The sequence below is a fragment of the Rhodnius prolixus genome, unplaced genomic scaffold, assembly GCF_049639745.1.
Source record: "Rhodnius prolixus isolate KJV_2025 unplaced genomic scaffold, Rpr scaffold_4, whole genome shotgun sequence".
NCBI lineage: Eukaryota > Metazoa > Arthropoda > Insecta > Hemiptera > Reduviidae > Rhodnius > Rhodnius prolixus.
Genome location: NW_027411614.1, coordinates 20,729,478 through 20,750,454, shown reverse-complemented (window position 1 = coordinate 20,750,454; position 20,977 = coordinate 20,729,478). Strand labels below are relative to the sequence as shown.

General features: G+C 34.3%; 1 protein-coding gene across 5 annotated transcripts in view; it reads right to left on the bottom strand.

The window, feature by feature from the left end:
- Positions 1-20,977, bottom strand: part of LOC141455397 (limbic system-associated membrane protein-like) — a 482,699-nt gene that overhangs the window by 183,982 nt on the left and 277,740 nt on the right. The window contains exon 1 of one of the 5 annotated variants that reach the window (XM_074130438.1): positions 645-687. The exons of the other annotated variants lie outside the window; for them this stretch is intronic. Within the exon in view, the coding sequence (XP_073986539.1) occupies positions 645-672 (28 nt within the window). The 5' untranslated portion in view covers positions 673-687. Of the gene's footprint in view, positions 1-644; positions 688-20,977 lie in introns of those variants that run through there. 5 annotated transcript variants of the gene reach the window in all.

Genomic DNA, 20,977 nt, shown 5'->3' with positions numbered 1-20,977 from the left:
TAAATTTAAGTGCCAAAGCACTTGGTTCAGTCACATAGCTTTTTATATTCTTAATAAATGTCCCAAATAATTAAGGTTACCCATTAAACGATAAAAAGTTTTTAGCTATTGAATAATAAATAATTTATTCCAGAAGCCAGTTTGATTAACTCCCGTGCTCTAATGTAAATCGTTGCAATAATTCAACTCAAATTCAGTATCAGGCGCTGAATGATAACGGTAAATTTATTTGAATTTATATTATAAACTGAATTTTAAAAAAGAATGTTCATTATTTCATCGCATTTCTCCTCATTTTGTTTTATGGAGTTTTATTTTATGATGTGTAATGCTTCGCCCTCCTAGACTGTAGGGGTTTCAATTTAAAAAGAAAAAAACCTGGTCGACACTTGAACACTTTATTAGATAATCATATAATCCCTTAACTAAATAATAACGCAATTAACTACTTCTATGGATAATCGTATACATCCTTAACTAAAGAATAAAGAAAATACTACTTCTATCGATAATCATACCCTTAAGTAATAATCATGAAAATAACTACTAAAATCAAAGTCCTCCCAGGCTCCTTGCCGCCCGTCACCGTGCCGACCGGTGCCAGAGAGTGGTAACCCCAAAGACCATAGACTGATTTGGCTTACCCGCCGCCAACACCTGCAGCTCGACCATTCCTCGCCAAAACAAGTCTCCGTCAGGGTTCTTCACAATCAGCACCAGCCACTGTCTTTTCGGTCACACACTGTCTAGCGTTCCGCTCTCTTTTTCTCTCATACCACATCTCACACAGCTCCACATAGACACACACCTACACACACACCACTCTCCAGGCTCCCACCATTCTGCCGGCAGCGCGAACAATGCTCCTAGCAATTTCATGACTATGCACTCCAAGTCTACGTATAGTGTTACATTCTCCATGTATAACAATTTAATTTTCAAAAAAAAATATAACTACAATTCACAAAACCACAATTCTGTCCCCTACAGATGTTTTATAAAATCGGAACTTTTTTAGACCACCTCATCTACCCGTGGTGTAAAAGTTGATATACCATTTTGCGGCAAGGTCTTGTCCAATTATTTTTTAAATGTAGTACATGCAATTTCAGTGTATATAAATAAATATTATATTAATTTTGTTTTCCGCGAAACATATGAAAGCCCTATAAAAATATTTATCTTATACTCAGTGAATTCCTGGTACAATTTTATGAAATTAACTCAACACTCTAAACTAGAGCTTATCCGTATACAAGTTTTATCTTATCTCTAACAATATAACTTTAATTTCAAGATGAAGTATTTCAAGCTTTATGATTAAAAAGTCATTAAATGATACCAGTGATTAAAGCCTAAAATATTTGTATTTAAAAGATTAAGAGAAACATGAGAGCGCATGAGTCGCGCCCATGTGACTCAACCTTACTAAATAGCCAATTCCAAATCTAATTTAAATTTAGAAATATTTGTACAAAAATAACATATTTTAGAATTTTTTTCGTAAAATTATAAGAACAATACCAACGGCACATGCATTTTTATAGCAATATCATATCCAATGCAATAAAATTTAGTTTCTTATGAGAACACACGAATCGTCTACAAAATTGCAGAGTTTAATACAACTAAAATTATGTCTAAAAATCGCCTTTTATAGAGTTTAATTACACAGCTTTAAATACAAGTTTGTGGAAGCGCTTCAGGCAGGCCGGTTTCAGATTTGTCCAATTGTGAAGACTGGGTAGTGGGTCACGTTCAAGACGTCAATTAAGAAATTAATTCAAACCCTACCACTTCCAGCCGGAAGTCGGTTCAAAGCATTTTTGTAAATAATTAGTGCTTTTTAACTCAAAAACTGTTCTAAATTATTTTAAAAAATATAAATTATCCTACACTAATACGTATATTTATAAAAAAAATTAATGAGCGGTGAAAATAAATGATTATATTCAACTTCCCTAAAATAATAAATAAGTAATAATAATAACTCGGTCAAATAAGAAATAATTATTTAAAAAATAGCAATAAGATAGTGCAACATCAATTCCGAAAGTTGATGCATAATGGTTACAAATTAATTTAATCAGCACAGCCGAAAGTCGAACCATTTTTCAGCAATATTAATTTCACTTTTTAAGAATAAGGAGAGCAAAAATTCGAGGATATGCTTACTTCCAGAAAACTATGAAAGTTAGAAAACTTCCGTATGGAGGCCATGTTTGAAGTCGAAAATTAATTCACTTAGGCATAAATGAAACTACATAAAGAGTGACAATAAGAAGAACAAGAAATCTTTTATCAATAGACTTCACTATTACCAATTGACACTATCTTTATTCAGAAAGAAAACTTTGGAAACGATAAATTATGTAGATGTTTTAAAAAGATTAACGAGAAAACTCTATCTCATCATTCTAAATTAAATTTTCCACTAAAAAAAAATTGGATACTACCACAAAGCTTTCATTTTGTTGCACTAAAGAAAAATAAGTAACAGTGAAGTAAACGCCTACATGAGGGGCGTGAAACTCAATTAAAACACGGGCCAGTTGGTGCAGCAGGCAAGATTCACGGGGTAACTACACATGATTTGATAGGTATGATTCATAACATCACAACCCAGAATGCTTTTTTAACCTTTGCACTATTGGAATCTGTTTACATTACGTGACACTGAGAGTGGCAGACATATCGCTTCCAGACGTCGCTAGAACTGAGTCATCGCGTTCATGCAGGTCCACTGGGCCACGTATATTACTCGTCTTCAATAGTTAAAGAGTTAATGAGGGAATAGTGTATTGCCTGGATCTCCCCTGAGCGCTATTTTGCTTCATAACAATTTTTACTATCACTATCAAGGCCACCAGTTTGACATACTTCGACTATATCATCAAGAGAAGGCTTAACGTCCAACTTGTCCATTTAGGGACAAAAGCTCATTCTTCAGTATTAATAATTTTGCAATAAATAAAATTTTATACGCGGGAATCGAAATGGGAATCACTACACTAAATTATTTATAGTAAGACACTTTCGAATAATTAGGCGAAGCTCTGTGATGCTTCGCATCAGCATCATTACAAAATGGCGCTTCAGCTGTAGTTGCCGTTCTCGCCTATCATCGGCTATTCATCTCCAGCCTATCATACTAATCCCCCTGAGGTCATCATCCAACGTCAACGTCATCCAACCACCTTAGTTTCTCTCTTCTCCTTAATCACTTTCCTATCCTTAGTGCAATAGAGCCACTAAGCTAGCTCCCCGAATAACTTGGGAAGCGGTGCATTATTGCGAATTCTTCAACTACCATTTTTTTGTACGATCAAATAATATATCTTAAAACCTTTCAGGATAATTTGAATCTTTCTTGTTTTAACCCAATCTCTCACTTTCATAAACGACAAGTTTAATTATCACCGTTCATTAATTTTGGTGGCTGAATCATAGTTTCAATAGGATGAAAAATTAATGCCAGTTTCAGTCATTATAAATTTTATTACGCCGAGCTTTCGACCTGGGCACTAGGTCATTTTCAGGGCTAATTTGCAATATACTGTTTACATCATTAGAGGGTTGGTGTGTCTTCAGTCCATGAAAAGACAAGACAGAAGAAACAGCAACCCTCTAATGATGTAAAAAAACAGTATATTGTTAATTGGCCCTGAAGATGACCTAGTCCTAGGTCGAAAGCTCGGCAAAATATAGTTTATAATGACTGAAACTGGCAATTATTTTCTATCCTATTTAATGATCACCTATTTCAATGTATGGGGAGAATGACCTAAAGCGAACTACTTTATTTACTGCAGACATACATATATCTGAGTTCGGCGATGACTCATATGAAGAGGGATGTTATCCCCACCGGCCCTTTTGTACACTCAACCAAAAGCACATCTTTCTCTCTGCTGGTCAAAGGGCAAAAGCTTTCCCCTTGGCTCCCTTCTTAACCCATCATCACCGTGCGGCTCTAGCACACTGGAGGAGTCTGGTTATTTTGACTCTTGCACGCTCTGCCTTGTAATGAAATTCATTTAGGTTCCTTCCACAAAATCTCGGCTCTCTTTTATTACCCTGCAAAATTACAGACAACAAGTAATTTGTTTTTTCTTCTCCAGATATCTCCTTTCTCTAGGGTACCAGAGAAGAACCGCGCAACAATATCTCTTAATATCAGTCTGATTAAAACTGTTGAAAAGAAAATTGCAACAGCTTATTCTTGATTGACAATACAATCTTCTGTTTCTGTCCAATTTCATTTCTTTATTTTATGGCGTATAAAGTAAGAATTTCTTCCATTTAGCCAAGTTATTGCTGGCCAACAGCAATAAGCTCCAAGATTATTAATTAGTAAGCGCAAAATAATTGGAAGCACATTTTAAATTTAAAAATTATATATTGAGTTTTTCAGGTCTCCTCTTAATCGTTAATTTCGGATGAAAGATCCAATATTTTGGAGAAGAACTGTATGACAGTTGCTTTCTAGAAGCAACAAAACCATGTTTTCGTTCAAAATGTTGATGTTCATGTTTCCAGCAGTACACTCGTTAATTTCGGATGAAAGATCCAATATTTTGGAGAAGAACTGTATGACAGTTGCTTTCTAGAAGCAACAAAACCATGTTTTCGTTCAAAATGTTGATGTTCATGTTTCCAGCAGTACACTCGTTAATTTCGGATGAAAGATCCAATATTTTGGAGAAGAACTGTATGACAGTTGCTTTCTAGAAGCAACAAAACCATGTTTTCGTTCAAAATGTTGATGTTCATGTTTCCAGCAGTACACTCGTTAATTTCGGATGAAAGATCCAATATTTTGGAGAAGAACTGTATGACAGTTGCTTTCTAGAAGCAACAAAACCATGTTTTCGTTCAAAATGTTGATGTTCATGTTTCCAGCAGTACACTCGTTAATTTCGGATGAAAGATCCAATATTTTGGAGAAGAACTGTATGACAGTTGCTTTCTAGAAGCAACAAAACCATGTTTTCGTTCAAAATGTTGATGTTCATGTTTCCAGCAGTACACTTGACGACGCGACGTTTGTTCTGTCTTTCATCCACTCACGAGCCAAGTGACCCGCCGCTCAGAGTTTTCGTTTATAAAAATAAATTGAAGGAAACAAGCAAATGATTTTTTTTAGACATTAAAACTCACTGTTCAGCTATCTAAGTTCATTGTTACCTTATACCTAGGCTACTGGAGGATAAATCAGAATCTATTTGGGACTTCGCAGTGAATTAAAATTTTTAAAAAAACGAGAACGATATTTGCAAATTACACTTTTTAAAAACTAATCCTTAAAATTCGAACACTATTACCATGTTGACCCATCGCTACCTTCCTTAAGCTGAAGTAATACTGCTTGGCAGTTTCTGTGAATGCCTCCCATGCATTCGACAAAATGAGAAGTATCAAGTCTTTACTATGAAGTTCAAATCTACCCTTCCCTAATAAGTCTACCCTTGTACTAAACATACACCTATAAATTCACTTCTTCCAAGTTATCTAATGTTCTTACACCTTTCGAGGCACTTTGTATCCTTCCACACCTCGCATCTTCACAAAGGAATATTCTTGCATCCCTATTCTCCATCCCATATGTGGCTAATATCCTCTCCGAACCAAAACCGGACACATCTTTCATTCCAAACTTTCCCAACACTTCAACCCGCTCATACACAATCTGTCCCAAACTACTTTAGCTCTCAAATCATCCCCGACAGCTAAAGCGTCGATGGCCTAGCTGATCGCATGATAGAAAACAGCACCCTTCGAATTTCCTATATCGGTATCCTGACATAGTTGATGGTCATCGTTGGATTGCCTATATTTAATTCTTTCAATTTATTTTGTTAACATATTCGCAAACATATTATAAGCAATCATATATACTTGTAGCCAATAGTTGTACGAGGGTCGTTTGAAAAGTCCGTGCAAAAATAAAAACTACTTAATTTTTTGGGGTAAACCTTTTTTGTTTTTCAACATAGTCTCCTTTTAGGCTTATACACTTCGCCCAACGCTGCTCTAGTTTGTTGATCCCTTCCGAATAATAGGATTTGTCTAAGTCTGAAAAATAGCCATTCGTTTCTGCAATCACCTCCTCGTTTGAATAAAATCTTTTTCCCGCCAGCCATTTCTTCATATTGGGGAACAAATAGTAGTCCGAGGGAGCCAAGTCTGGAGAATAGGGGGGGATGTGAAATGAGTTGGAACCCTATTTCCATTAATTTTGCGACCACAACTGCTGAGGTGTGAGCTGGTGCGTTGTCGTGATGGAAAAGGACTTTTTTGTGGGCCACTCGTGGTCAAACGGTCCAATAACGATGAATAATAAGCACCTGTAATAGTTTTACCCTTTTCCAGATAGTCGATGAGGATTATTCCTTGCGAATCCCAAAAGACAGTCGCCATAATCTTTCCGGCCGAAGGAACGGTCTTCGCCTTTTTTTGGCGCAGATTCCCCCTTGGTAACCCATTGTTTAGATTGTTCTTTGGTCTCAGGAGTGTAGTGATGTATCCATGTTTCATCCACAGTGACGAAACGACGCTTAAAGTCCTGCGGATTCTTCTGGAACAGCTGCAAACCGTCCTTGCAACACTTCACACGATTTCGTTTTTGGTCAAGCGTGAGCAATCGCGGCACCCATCTTGCGGATAGCTTTGTCATGTCCAAATGTTGATGCAAAATATTATGTACCCGTTCATTCGAGATGCCCACAGCACTAGCAATCTCACGCACCTTCACTCTTCTGTCATCCATCACCATATCATGGATTTTATCAATGATTTCTGGAGTAGTAACCTCAAAAGGGCGTCCAGAACGTTCAGCGTCACTTGTGCCCATATGGCCACTCCGAAAATTTTGAAACCACTTATAAACTGTTCTAATCGAAGGTGCAGAGTCACCATAATGTTTATCAAGCTTCTCTTTAGTCTCCTGAGGCGTTTTGCCTTTCATAAAGTAGTGTTTAATCAACACACGAAATTCTTTTTCGTCCATTTTTTAAAAATCACTCGACTTCCTCGATTCAAACGAATGCCAAACACAAAGAAATAGACCGATCTGGCTGAAACTTGGTGTGTGTTCTTCCAAGAGATGCTACTAACTAAACATAACCTCGATACGCGCCAGTAGTGCTATCTCTCTGACTTTGCACGGACTTTTCAAACGACCCTCGTAAATTAGAGAGAAAAAATATAAATATATACATATCTGCTCGAGCTAAACGATGTAGCTGTTCTAAAAATCTTCAAGCAAAACACAACCATATTACAAAAGTTTATCCATCTGAAGAGTCTTTTAGTCAAACATATTAATATTCGCGTCACACTTAACGGAAATTTACATGATGTTATCGATTCCTTACTAATGCCATCATCGTCACATAGTTTCTAGATAAAAAAAAAATCAATCTGAAATAACTGTTAGCAAAGAGTAACAATAACAATTGCATGCCTCTTCTATGACTAATACAAAGCGATCAGCTAAAATGTAATCACAACATCATGTTAAATGATGACTAAAACAAAATAAAATAAAAAATAAAGAAATCTGAAGCTGAATACAAATTAGTGTCAAAATATTGCGGAGACAGGAGGTGTTCAAATAAAAAGAAATAAACCAAATTACAAACAATAGAACATGTTCAAGAGCAGAATAGGAATTACAAACTTCACAGTTTTATCAGGCGATACACTTTTTACCCCTCAGCTACAATGTCCACAGAATAAAAGAAATAAAGAACTAGTGTTTGACTGAAACTTTTATGAAGCTTAAGCTGGCGGATAAAATCACGTTTTATCAAGTATTACAATTACAGTCAAGTACACAGGCAGAACTTTATTTTTACTTTGTTTTCACCTTTCAATGTTCTGTGATGGAAAAAATGTATTCTGAAACTTTAATTTCGAAAACTTGACATGGACGCAAATCTTCCTGATTATTAGGAACAATGTGGTAAAGAATTTAATCTAATCAGAATGTAAATGTCGATTTGTATGGAACGTCGACTTTAACTATTAATAAAACTGGTGCGAACATTAAAACTGTTCTCTCCTTCTACAATCCTGAAGGAGCTTACTCACAATCTAACTTATAGGTCAGCCATGGAACAAACTAATAACTAATAATCTTTTTTATATAACCAACATGTTAATCCATTCCGATTCTTCATTCATCAATAAACTAATTCGAACCAATCCATATTGCCAATTCCATTTTTTCTTTAATCCATCTACTTTCCACAAACTTACATTTCAGATAATATCGCTGGACAAACTGAGGCGACAGTGGCCTCGTCATTTCTCATTAAGTGTCTACAGTGAAACAGTACAGTCGGTGACTAATGTTTTCTGAAATAGGGTTGAGTGTTACTGATTTCTCCTTAGCTATCATTGTATTTCATACTGCTTGCTCGTTACTAGTTCCCCTAGTGAAGCCGCAGTTATTTCCAAATAAAATGAAAAAAACTCAAAATGGCCTAAAAGAATTTTCTCAGATAAAATATATAAGTAAATAACAATTAAATTAATTCAATTAATTATTCAAAAAAAGCACCAAATGGAAAAATCCACAGAGGAAATGGTTTTTCATTCCAGTTGGGAATATTTTACAAGCTCGGAATTTTACCGACAAATTTAACGTTCCTATAAAATAATAAAATATAACAACATTGAATGGTACTATTTAGGGGACAATCATCAGTCCCTTTATCCAAGGAAGTACTTTAGAATTATCCTGGACAAAATTATGGAATAAAGTTATAAATCAACATAAGTGAAATGAGGATACAATGTATAAATAGAATCAATCTAGCTTTTGAGACAATAAAATAAATATATAATTAGAGGTTTTGGCCAGGTCTCCTGGAAGGCGTATTCGAAATAAACAGTATCAGTTTTGGGCAATTTTTATTTTTTTAAAATAGTTTAAGGTGGTTTATCCAGGGACCTTTTCCAAAGTACTACTTTTTCTGAGTTAGAAGACCTCAAAAAATTTGTTATGGTCGCAATACTTTATATTTGTGATGAGAAAAGAATAAATATCTGAAAATATAATAGTAGGGACCGAATTCAGAATTTATACTTAAGGGCATTAATTTATACTTTAAGGGCGTTAATGCAAGATACAAGGAATGGTAGATGTGTTCTGGAATCGTCTAAAATATTAAAAACAGTTTATTGGCTAAATGTAACCTAGGTTATACCATTCCAGCAAATGGATTCTCTGTCGATTTAAATTACACCAATATTCTACTGTCTGTTACTTGAAGTTAGGTATTCTAGCCAAATTTTCCAACTTGATGGCATCAAAAGATTGTGTCCTACAATAGAAAATTTGATATGACTGCAATTATTTTAAACATTGTTTTTTGATTATTATACTATTATTTGATTATTATTTCCGGCAAAAATGAAACAGCTTCGGATCTATTCTTTTATTGATTGGTAGTTTTTGGGTTCTTCTAAAAGTTTAACATGACTTTACTCTCACTCTCGGTTCACAATTCTAGAGACTTTGGATTCTTTAGCCGAGATCTTTGCAAACTTTTACTAGGCGCTCATTAAAACTGTCCGGTAGGACAGTTGTATAAGGGTTGATCATCAAAAACTGCACGAAAAAGCATAACGTTGAAAAACACCCAACTTTGACAATTTTTTTCTCTTTTTCTATAAAAGATAAAATTCCCAAATTTTCTTTATAATATAGGGCAAATCCTCCTTTATGACTGTAATTTTTTTGCAACAACCTAGATTTGATAGATATTGAGAAAAAAGATGCTGAAAATGAGCAAAAACGGCATTTTCAAAAAATGTTCTTGTTCTTGTTGTTGTTGTTCTTCTTCTTCTTCTTCTTCTTCTTGTTGTTGTTGTTACCTTTTTTGTAAACAACGTAGCGCCTAAACGCGCGAACCGATTTTCATGAATGAGGTATCGTTCGATTCGGAATTTTATGTAGATGTGCCTTTTGGGGGTCTCGACCCTGTACATCGAATGGGAGAGGAGTTAGCCCCCTTTATGTAAGGCCCCCTCCAAAATTATTATTACTAATTACACTGTAAATCTTAGCCCGATTTTGATAAAATTTGGTAGGATGACAGGGTTAGGGCTCCCCTACGTAACATTAAAGCGACGATCTGCTCTTACACTTGTTAAGGGGAAGTATAGCAATCGTTTCAAATTATCGAAACGTGAACCGATTTTCATGAATAAAGTGTCATTCGAATCGAAATTTTGTACAGATTTGCACTTTAAAAGTCTCGACGCTGTGCCTCATAAGGAGGGGAGTTTGCCCCACCCAAGTAAGGCCCTTTCTAAAACTATTATTACCAATATTTCTATAACGGTTAGTCCGATTTTGATAAAATTTAGTAAGAAGAAGTGGTTAAAGCTCCTCTACGTGGCTGTGAAGTGCCATCATGCTCTTACACCTACTAAGAGGAAGTATTGCAATCGTTAACATTTTCAATGAGTGAACCGATTTTCATCAATGAATTGTAGTTCGATTCAAAATCTTTGCCTCTTTGCCTTTTAGGGAGAAGTACTGTAATCGCAGTTTATTTTTCTTACTCCTCTTAAAGGGAAGTACTGAAATCGCAGTTTAATTTTGCTATTTACGTACAAATTACATTCCTATTTTATTCAAAACGCTTTCTCAAAAAAATTGTTATTGAGGATGGTTTGGGGACCGCAACTATAATCATTCTTTAAAAAGATCTGTCCAGTGGTAGTAACTCCGACTTAACACCTTTTCAGGTTATAATGATAAAATTAAATTTATTATTCCCAATTTTAATAAAATCTGAAAAGCAGATATGTAACTTTGCAAAACATACAAAAAGGAAAATCTATCTAAAAGGTACAAAAATCTCTTTAACAAAAACTTACAGTTTAAAATGTTAAGTATAAGGGTTGATTAAACGCCAAAAGGTACACAAATCAGCAAGTACCCAACATTTCATTAATACTTCATTGATATTATTTTAAGTAATTTTACTACATTAATTTTCATTAATATTTTTTTGAATTTATTAGATGTTTCACAGACCCTTATGCTGGCCACTTCATTCATTTTCTTTTTCTTTTCTTTTATGATTTAAGTCGCGTCAACATCAAGGTTATTGGCGCCCGGAGCTTTTTTCAGTGCACTGCCGGCCTCCGGACAGTGTTCTCTCGTTACAGACAACTCTGTCCATCACCCGGACAGTGAGCTGTAAGAAGCTCTTAGAAAGAGAAAATCTAAGGGTCAGCAGCTGGATTCGAACCCGGAACCTCCACGTGGGAATCCAATATGCTAACCGCATAGCTAATCCCTTCCCTTTGTTCATTCATAATATTTTATTTTTTTGTTATAATTATGATAAAATGTACATTATATTTTCGTAATTAAATAGGTACTTTATTTTAGCTTTATTCCAAATTATTCTTCTGATTTATCTTTATTATGCTCTTTATTCTGAATAGTCACATATATCGTATGTATGTATATGCACGTTAAAGTAAAAAAAGACAAAGGCAGAGTCGGCTACTATTTAAATTTGAATCACGGATTTAAAATAATATTTCAGTCTAGAATTCGTCTTTCCGAAGTATTTGTGAGCACAAATAACGCGTAGGTAATATCAAGTAAATTATTCAACAATAGTTATTCATTTCTCAATTGTAATTTAATGTAGTCCCTCTAATTTTACTTGTAGTAAAATACTGGAATAATTATGTTAGCTGTCATAAAAATATGCATATCTTATTTATCTTATTACAGTCAATCTAAGTTAAATGGTGTTCTACTTGAACAAATATTTTGTAGATTAAAATGGCCAGCATAAGGGTCTGTGAAACATCTAATAAATTCAAAAAAATATTAATGAAAATTAATGTAGTAAAATTACTTAAAATAATATCAATGAAGTATTAATGAAATGTTGGGTACTTGCTGATTTGTGTACCTTTTGGCGTTTAATCAACCCTTATACTTAACATTTTAAACTGTAAGTTTTTGTTAAAGAGATTAATATCACAAATGCTTGCGTTTATTTTATATAAGCAGTTTGGGATCAGTTAGTAAGATTTCGAAACTTGCAATGTCCCATCTTAAATAATGCCAATGCCATTTATAACCTAGTCTTCGCTTTTGTCCCAAAATTGTAAATGCCAACTTAGTTTTCTGTAAAAAAAAAAAAAAAAAAGGTTTGTAACAGCATAAGCTTTAGATGGTGTAAACCAGATTGCTTTGTTGATAGTGTAGGTGTTTCATGCGTACAAGTTTGGGTGTGTTAGTGAGAATGAGATTAGTAAAGTAAAGTAATGCCTATTTTTTCAGGCCAGCTTTACATCCAACTACCAAATTAGGTCTCGTGGATGGAGGCGACTAACAAACATACTTTATTATTAAATTTCTCATATTAACTATTAAATAAAATCCAAGGCCTCGACAAGGAATCGAACCCAGTACCACAATACATATTAGCTTTTCATGTCTCGCCTCTATAACCGCTCGGCTACCGTGGCGTCTACGTAGAATGAGATTAGATTCTACCTGATAGTTCCTCTAAATAGTTGAACACATCTATGCAGCTACCATGAGTATTGTGTTAAGTGTACCAAGAGACCTCCTTAGCTACAGCTCTGACGGCTTCGAGCTCATGAGTAGTCCCAAGCTTGTGCCGAAAGACAGTAGCTAAAATCGATAATGGTATGTCCCCGACTATTTAGGGACGCGCGCCTTTGGATGCGTGGATGTCGTTGGGACTACTATCTATTAGGACTATTTTTGTCTCCAATTCTATTTTTGTATAATTTTTTTTCCCCAATGGAATGTTTGTCCCATAACAAGGAACCAAAAAGTGTCGTTCACCTCAGGCTGTACTCTTCAGGGTACAATGATTAGTTGATTCATATATTTCCTAATTCTGCAAACTAGAAATATTGAATACTAAATGAAAATAAAGAGAATTGATGACATGCTGCCTTATCACAATTCCTTTCAATTGATAACACTGAATTGCTTTTATCATATTTTAAATGATCCATAAAAAGTTTTTATCTATAAATTAAAAAACATGGAGATTTATTAAAATTACTAAAATAATTCTGGGAACCCATAAATTATTTTTAAACAAAAAAAGAGTTAATGATATTAATTCTTTATAAACGTTAAAAAAGAGAATCATATAAGTGAATGAAACAGGAATGATGAAAGAAACTGTTGTACCCAACATTAACATATGTTTTACATTTCTATCAAAGATTCTTTATAATGCTTTAGCGTCCTAATTCACTTGGTATGCCGGCAGCGAGTAACGACAAAATCAAAGACATGCCGACAATAACCAAACTAATGCATAATAAATTTTATAAAAATTTTTTGTCCACTAGTTTCTTTATCATTTGTTTTTTTAAAATTTTCTTCCCCAGTTGGTGTTATTAAGTAATTTTACAAAATAATATAGATACTATATTCTATGAAACTAATGACGTCAAAAACTTAACAATGGAATAAGGTGGGTGTGGTATCAAGGCAAATGTTACTTTCTAGGTGGTAATTAGCCTATTAGAGGTAATTAGTGACTGAATTAATTTCTTTAATAAAGGTGGGCAAGGTTTCAGTTTAAAAATATTTTTTCTAATATTTGAGGTAAACTAAAAAAAATCGAGGCGCTAGAAATCTGACCGAAACACACGATTCGCCTCCTCAAAAATGATAATAAAAATTACCTTGAGTATCGAGTAAATATAAAGGATTGGAGTACAGTTCAATGAGAGTAAAGGGAAATCTATTTAGCAAATTACCATTCATGAGATTGTTATTTATTTAACAAGTGTGGAAAGTAGTACTTTTCCTCACACGAGGTAGGGTTTGCACGCACGAGCGATCGAAGCGAGGCGAGTGCAAGTGCTAATTGCCGAGTGTGAGGAAAATACTTTACACTCGAGTTAGGTATATATTTTTTCTGCAACCATTCCCTAAAAGAAAAAACTAAACAGGAATCACTAGAATCCATTTTAAAATTCTATAAGGTAACACTATAACCTTTTTAACTGTTATAATTAAAAATATCTAATTATTTATTAAAGTATTATTTTTATTTCTATATTCCTTTCAATTTTTATTTTATTTTTTAATATTCGTTTTTTAATTATTTAGTTACGTTAAATAAGCTTATTAAAGTTTTACAGAAAATATTTATGTTAATAACAAAACTTCTTATATCAAGGAAGCACAATAAAGTTTTTCCACTCACTGGTGAGGAAAGTGACACTAATGGCAATTTTTCCCCACTAGTGAGGTAAAGTTGGGCATTACACAGCTGATTTTAATTGAGTAATGAGAACATTCCTACATGGTTGCAGAAAAATAATATTTCTCAACTTGCAATACTTTTAATTTTACCCTTTCCAGGCTAATGCTCCTGGCTGGTTATCGATTAAGACTTAAAAAAAAGATGAAAAAAAACAGCGAGATGGCCGTAGAAGTTCTATGTTTTGATTTAGGAGGCTAGTGCAACATGGCGTGGTATCCAATGTCATTGGCTACTGGTTGCAACTCCACTCTTTTTTCTGGTGAACACAGAAAACAAACCTTTACTTCTTGAACAAGAACGGCTGTCGCAGAGTCTCTTACAGCTCTTCATTGATTAAAAAGTTCTAATAACACACGTAAAGCTAACGCAGTGTTAAATGTACCAGTAAGAGGTAAGTGATATTCGCTTAATGAACAAAATGACTGCTCAAGGTAATTGCAAATTTCAATGTACAAAATATATTGCTTTTATAATAATTCATCTTTAATTATACCGTTTCGAGGCAGTTTAACTTGTATAGTCAAGATATGAGATTTGAAGTTACAGCAAAGTAACAGTACTGCAAAGCGGTCTAACTTCTTAACTTACAGTTTCTTATCTGCACATCCGTCACCTCTTTTCCCAACCAATTCCTGACGATTCTCCAAAAGTCTTCATGATTTGCTCGAGTAAATTTATGAGACTAAAGCTATCAACTCTCTTAAGCAGAGAGTTAACCACACTTGGGTACTTTCTCTTCTCATTAATTATTTATTGTTCAGAACATCTGTAAAACTTATAGCAAAAATTGGCCGTTGTAATAATCAACTAAATGTTTTTTTTAAAAAAAAGTTTTCTTGGATCATCTATTGAAACCGAAAAAGTTTAACAGACAACTTTTCAATAAAAGAACCAATCGGTGAAGAAGAAGAAATGGAGTCAGAGATGGCATGTCATCACTGTCAATAAGTTAAGTGAAATCATAAGCGGTGTCTACCGGATGGAGCTGCCCTTTCTGACGTAGACCTAGAGAAGAGGTGATACTGAACTGCCTCACCCCGAATTGGACATACATGACTGACGTATGGACAAATTTGTGACACAAGTGAGACATCCCACCAACTTGCCAATCATGCGGTGTCACACTTTCCAGCTAACACAATTTGACTGACTGTCTGACTTAGGAATCATTTATGACTTCATACATAGTTACTACCTTACAGTATAACCAAAATTCTGCACGATAACTCCATCGAGATAGAAACAATATTTGATTTGTACGAAATCGCTAACCTCTCCATTTTTTTTTTTTAATTATTTGTTTATCATTATTTTTTTTGGAGCAAGGAACCTTTCAGTTCCAATAAGATTTTTATTAATTGTTCTTTCAAATTATATTAATTTAGCATTAATTACATTATAATTTACTAGTCGATATAAATTAGTTTTGAATCAATTCTTATTTAGCATATTGCAATACTTAAAAAGTTTTAACATCACTTAAAAACCTAAAGCAATAATCAAACAATTATAACATTTATTTGCCAAACCTAATTGGTGGCCATCAGATGGAAAGTATTAATATATTTTTTAAGCTATAATAATTTATAATATAAGCTGAGGACATTGCACTTTATATATTTACACAATGTGGATTGTTGTAGTCAACTGACTGGAGATGATCACTATATTTAGCTGCAGTTATCACCAACGCCAACAAACTTCTCGAAGTCTACTAGACCAGCAATACACTTACTATTCAGATTATATAAAGAAGTCCTAATTTTAGATGAGATAAACTTGGAATTTATATTATTTAAATCAACTTTAAATAATGAATTTTATAGCCTAAATCAACAAATATTTCATTAATTCGGTCATATATGCTTAAAAACATGTATTAACAAGAAAAATTTTCAAAATTGACTTTTCAATGGATACAAAGATTCAATAAAAAATCATCCCAACAATAAAAAAATTGTGGGAATATCGAGATTATCGTTAAAATAAATATCTCATTTTTAGAGGTTTAACTAAAAGGGCAAATGATATGCTCGTAGGCCGTCTACATCTAAATTGGCAATACAAGTTCATAAATGCAACAGCATGACTATAATTCCCACTTTACTTACTAATATTTTAAATATTACAAATGGTGGTAAATGGAAAATAAATAAACACCTAAATAACAATATCTGTTATTTAGGTGTTAGAGAACTGTTAAGAGAAATGCGGGCCACTTTTGTGCACAGAATTTGAATATGAACATAATCAACATAAATCAATTTCACAGTCAAATCGTTCATATGTAAGAATTTTGATATTTGACAATAATTATATATGAAAGTATTATTAGTATTAGTAATCCTAAAAAGCGCTATTAAACTGTAATAAGAAAAAATAAGAAGATTTTAGAAATTTACAAAAAACAATGTTCATTACATAAATATTACAAAACTTTTAATAAAATATAAACTGAAGAAACTAGACACTGTGGCAAGGAAGGGGGTCAATTACGGTGATCAAAGATGAAATATCTGATTGATACATAAATTCACGCTGTACCTAATAGAGTTCAAAAGTGCAAAAGGTAATTCTCTTTAAGTACAGTACTTTTAGAAATTGCTAAATAAACTACAGCCACTTCTTCAATAAAACATGTGTCCTGCAAGTTCCTTAAATTACAACTTTTGTTAATTTATTTTTCGTTTAAATTGATTACTGAGTCATCACAAATAGTTGTATAGTTTTCTTATATTTAAAAAGTCTTTCTGTAAGTCAATAACATATTGGCGTAGTAATCAATTATATTTCATTACTTTTATATCCAGCGGTGATAAGCTGTGCTATAAATTTTAGATGTAATAACAAAGAGCGATGATTACACTCACGCTCAGTTCTCACGTTATTTTTACTTTCTGCTTCGCTATTAACTATGAATATTTTTCTTTAAACTGAAATTGTTACTAAATATTTGCCTTTTTCACTCGCCAGGTGAATCATTGAACCTCAAGCGCTGCTATAACAGAGTAGCCTTCTTGATTCTGTTTCGTTTCCGGTAGCTGTGTGTTGGTTTAAAGTAATTTGTGGCTTTGAATTAAGTATCTTTTTTATTATACTATCACTAATTATTATTTTTTATTAATTAACGATCATGTAAGGTCTGCATCATTTGAACACTTATTTTTTTCATAACTATCGTCTATTTTTCAGGAAGACGTACTCGTATTGAAGCACATTTAGGTGTACGTGAACATATCGGACCCTCTGCAAAGAGTATATTTACTTAGGAGTACCCTTTGCCGCCTCCGTTAAATATATTAAAGCTGCAGAATATTTCATTGGTAGAGCTCAGTTATCTTCAGGCAATGTTAGGAATATTATCTGCAGATCTAAATGCAGGTCATGGGATACAATTTATCGACTTTTTCAAACTATGGTGTCAGCTACCCTCTTCTATGCAGCTGAAATTTGGGCCCTTCGCTATCTTGACAAACTAGAAATTATTTTAACTCAGTTTTTAAAAAATCTGTTTTATCTCCCTCGCAATACTCCTAACCACTACCTTAGAGTGGAATTTGGGATGCACTCGCTGAGTACCTCAATATTCAAGAGAGCGCTTGCTTGGTGGAAAAAATTGCTTGATATGGGCTCTGAACGTCTGCCAAAGAAGGCGTACCTAAAACTGAAAGATATGGAGTCGTTAAAAGATAATAAGGTGGACTTTAATTGGGTTACACAATTACACTTCATGTTTAGTAGAATAGGAGCGGATGATGTCTGGGAGAGACAAAAAGTATCTCATGCCGAGTCGGAGGCTTTGGTAGAGCGATGGGCTGCGAATAGCATCTCAAGTGACATTGAGAAAGTGTGCAATTCTAATTTTAATCCGGTCTTCAGACACGTTAGTAACCTGGGTGCCGGGGAATATTATCTTAAATTAAATGGCCCCATTCAAAAAATTAGGGTGATCTTGCAGTTACGACTAAGCGGGACTGAGAGAATACATTTTTATATAAATGGTCATTCTTACTTCATCGATGCCACATTATTGTGCACTGTCTGTAACCTACATGAGCTGGAGACGTTAGAACACATCCTATTTATGCACCTGTCAGGAGCCATTACCTATCCAAATACATCCAAGGCGAAGTTGATTGTAATACACTAATTGATGTTTTGCAGGTGGACAGTCTTCGGAAGTTGAATGACATCTTCTGTTGCATTGCGAGCGTCGTGAGGCTGGGGTCCTTCGCGCTCGACGAATGAAGTTATTTTTATGTTCTATATTTTTTAATTTTTGGTTATTCGTTGGGTGCGAACGATCTTGCTTTCTTGGCGCCGCTGTTGTGGAGTGTCTTTTGACTTTGGGAGCTGCCCTCTGGCTAGATTTTCCGTTTGGGGGTTGACTGAGGCAGACTATTTTTCACTGTACCTTTTAACTGACTACAGGTTATGTTGGGTTTATTGAATTGCTACTAAATTTAAAACATTGAAATATTTGATTTAAATATTATTTAATTAAAGTATTTGTATTGTTATTTAAAATATTAAAATTATGTTCAATCTAGTTTCGTCTGGTGATATTTAATTGGCTTTGTATAACTAATTTTGAGTTCAATTAATTTTGTATTTTGTTTTAAACAAATTATGTTATATGTTATTTGAAATTGTACCCTACTCCTTGCTACAAGGAATTCCCTTATAAGCAATAAAGTTTATATTCCTATATATATATATATATATTCCTTTCCTTTTTATTAATTAATTTCTTCACCAAGGGTTCCTGTTATTGAAAACATAGAGAGGGTTCATCAAGAAACCGAAATAAGCCTGCGCTGCTGAGAAATATTTCTTTCATATTTTGCTTTCACTGTGGTAAACTTGAATTGGGCGCCTATGCCCTTTACATTTGCATCAAGTTTTCAGTTTATTTTGAATTTTTTTTTAATTTATCCTTTTATTGAAATTTCCACCTGTACCTACAGGGTACAATAGGTAAATGAGATAAGTGTATATAGTAACGCGGCAGACGTGAATGATGGTCATCCAGTGATGGCCGCCATTAGTCACCCAGTTGGTCACGGGGCCAACGGCGCCTCAGCCATCTTCGAGGATTGGAGGGTAGCGCAGTTGAAGACAAGTTTGCAGCTAAAGGGTTGGGATGAAATGAGAGTTTTGGATGAAAATGTTTATATCGGATTTTGGCAAGTTCGGAGATGAGTGGGATTTGGAGATCTGTATGTATTGTGTGGTTGCTAACTTAGAATGGAGCGTCTACTATGCGGCGGAGTATTTTGGAATGGAGTGTTTGCAGTCTATTGATGTTTGAGTTTTTAGCTGTTCCTTAAAGTTCGAGTCCGTAAGTCCATATTGGTGTGAGAGGAGCTGTCGTTTTTCTAGAGTCGTCGTTTGTTCTGTAGTGAGAGTTTTGAGCGTTTGTCGATTTTGAAAATTAAGAAGGAAGTTAAGTACTGAAATCTTAACCACTGGAAAAATTAACCATATTGGTGTCCACTGTTTCTTAAACAAATCTGTCAAAAGAATCCGGATGAATACAAGTTCACACTACTACGCATTTTCATACCATCTTCAAAAAAATCTATTTCTTTTTTATTTTGATTAGTGTTAGATTTTGTTTTATGCATACATAGTGATGACCTGGTTGCGCTTTTTCATCAACTGTTCAACCAAGGCGCCACGGTAGCCGAGCGGTTAGAGGCGAGACCTGCGAAGCTAATATGCATTGTGGTACTGGGTTCGATTCCCGGTCTTAGGCCTTGGATTTTATTTAATGATTAATAAAAGAAATTTACAGTAAAGTATGTTTGCTAGTCGCCTCCGTCCACGACACCTAATTGGTAGTGATAAAATAGGCAATTACTTTACTTTTTTACTCAACTGTTCAACCATTCACAAAACGCTAAAAATTACAATAACTACTATAACATTAATCACACATTAAATTATTCCATACTATTGTCCAATACAGAATATTATATTCTGTAATATTGACAGAAAGAAAATCAAGAACTGACTGAGCTCTAAAAGGAAGCATACCTTGTGGCGCTTGTAAGAAATGCAAGATTGCATTAGCTGGGTCATCTAAACCGGTTAGAGAAGGATAGAACTCCACCTTTATCTCATGAAGAACATGCGGGTGGTAAGAGACCGCGTGGGACAGCGAGGAATGAGATGGCTGCAAAATGAAGTGGAAGACCTCCAGCAGTTGAGAATGAGGCAGTGGAGAAAGAAATCAAAGAGAAGACCAAGGTCCTATGTGGACTGTAGTGCCACAGATTCGCATTAATAGAATTATTCTCACTGCCTAAATCTGAAAGACATTTTATCAAGTTATTAGGCATCACAGAAATTGCTACGCTTGCTTATTCTAAAGATAACATTTACAAAAACAAATATCACCTCATCAAATCTCGCACATTGCCAGTGTGGCACGAAAAACTGAATAGAAATTGAATTGAATAGAAAGGGGAATAATATTTATCCCATCCATGTTTCATGTGCAATATGAAATGTTCCCTCGTTACTTTGCTCATTACTGCTAAGCGCAACAGTAAGTGTATTTCCTGCAGCGGTGTAAAGACTGAGAAGATAAAATGGAGATAAGACGAACATAACGACAGCAGAAAGAGTATTTAATAAATTAACAGACTGGGCATACCGCTCAC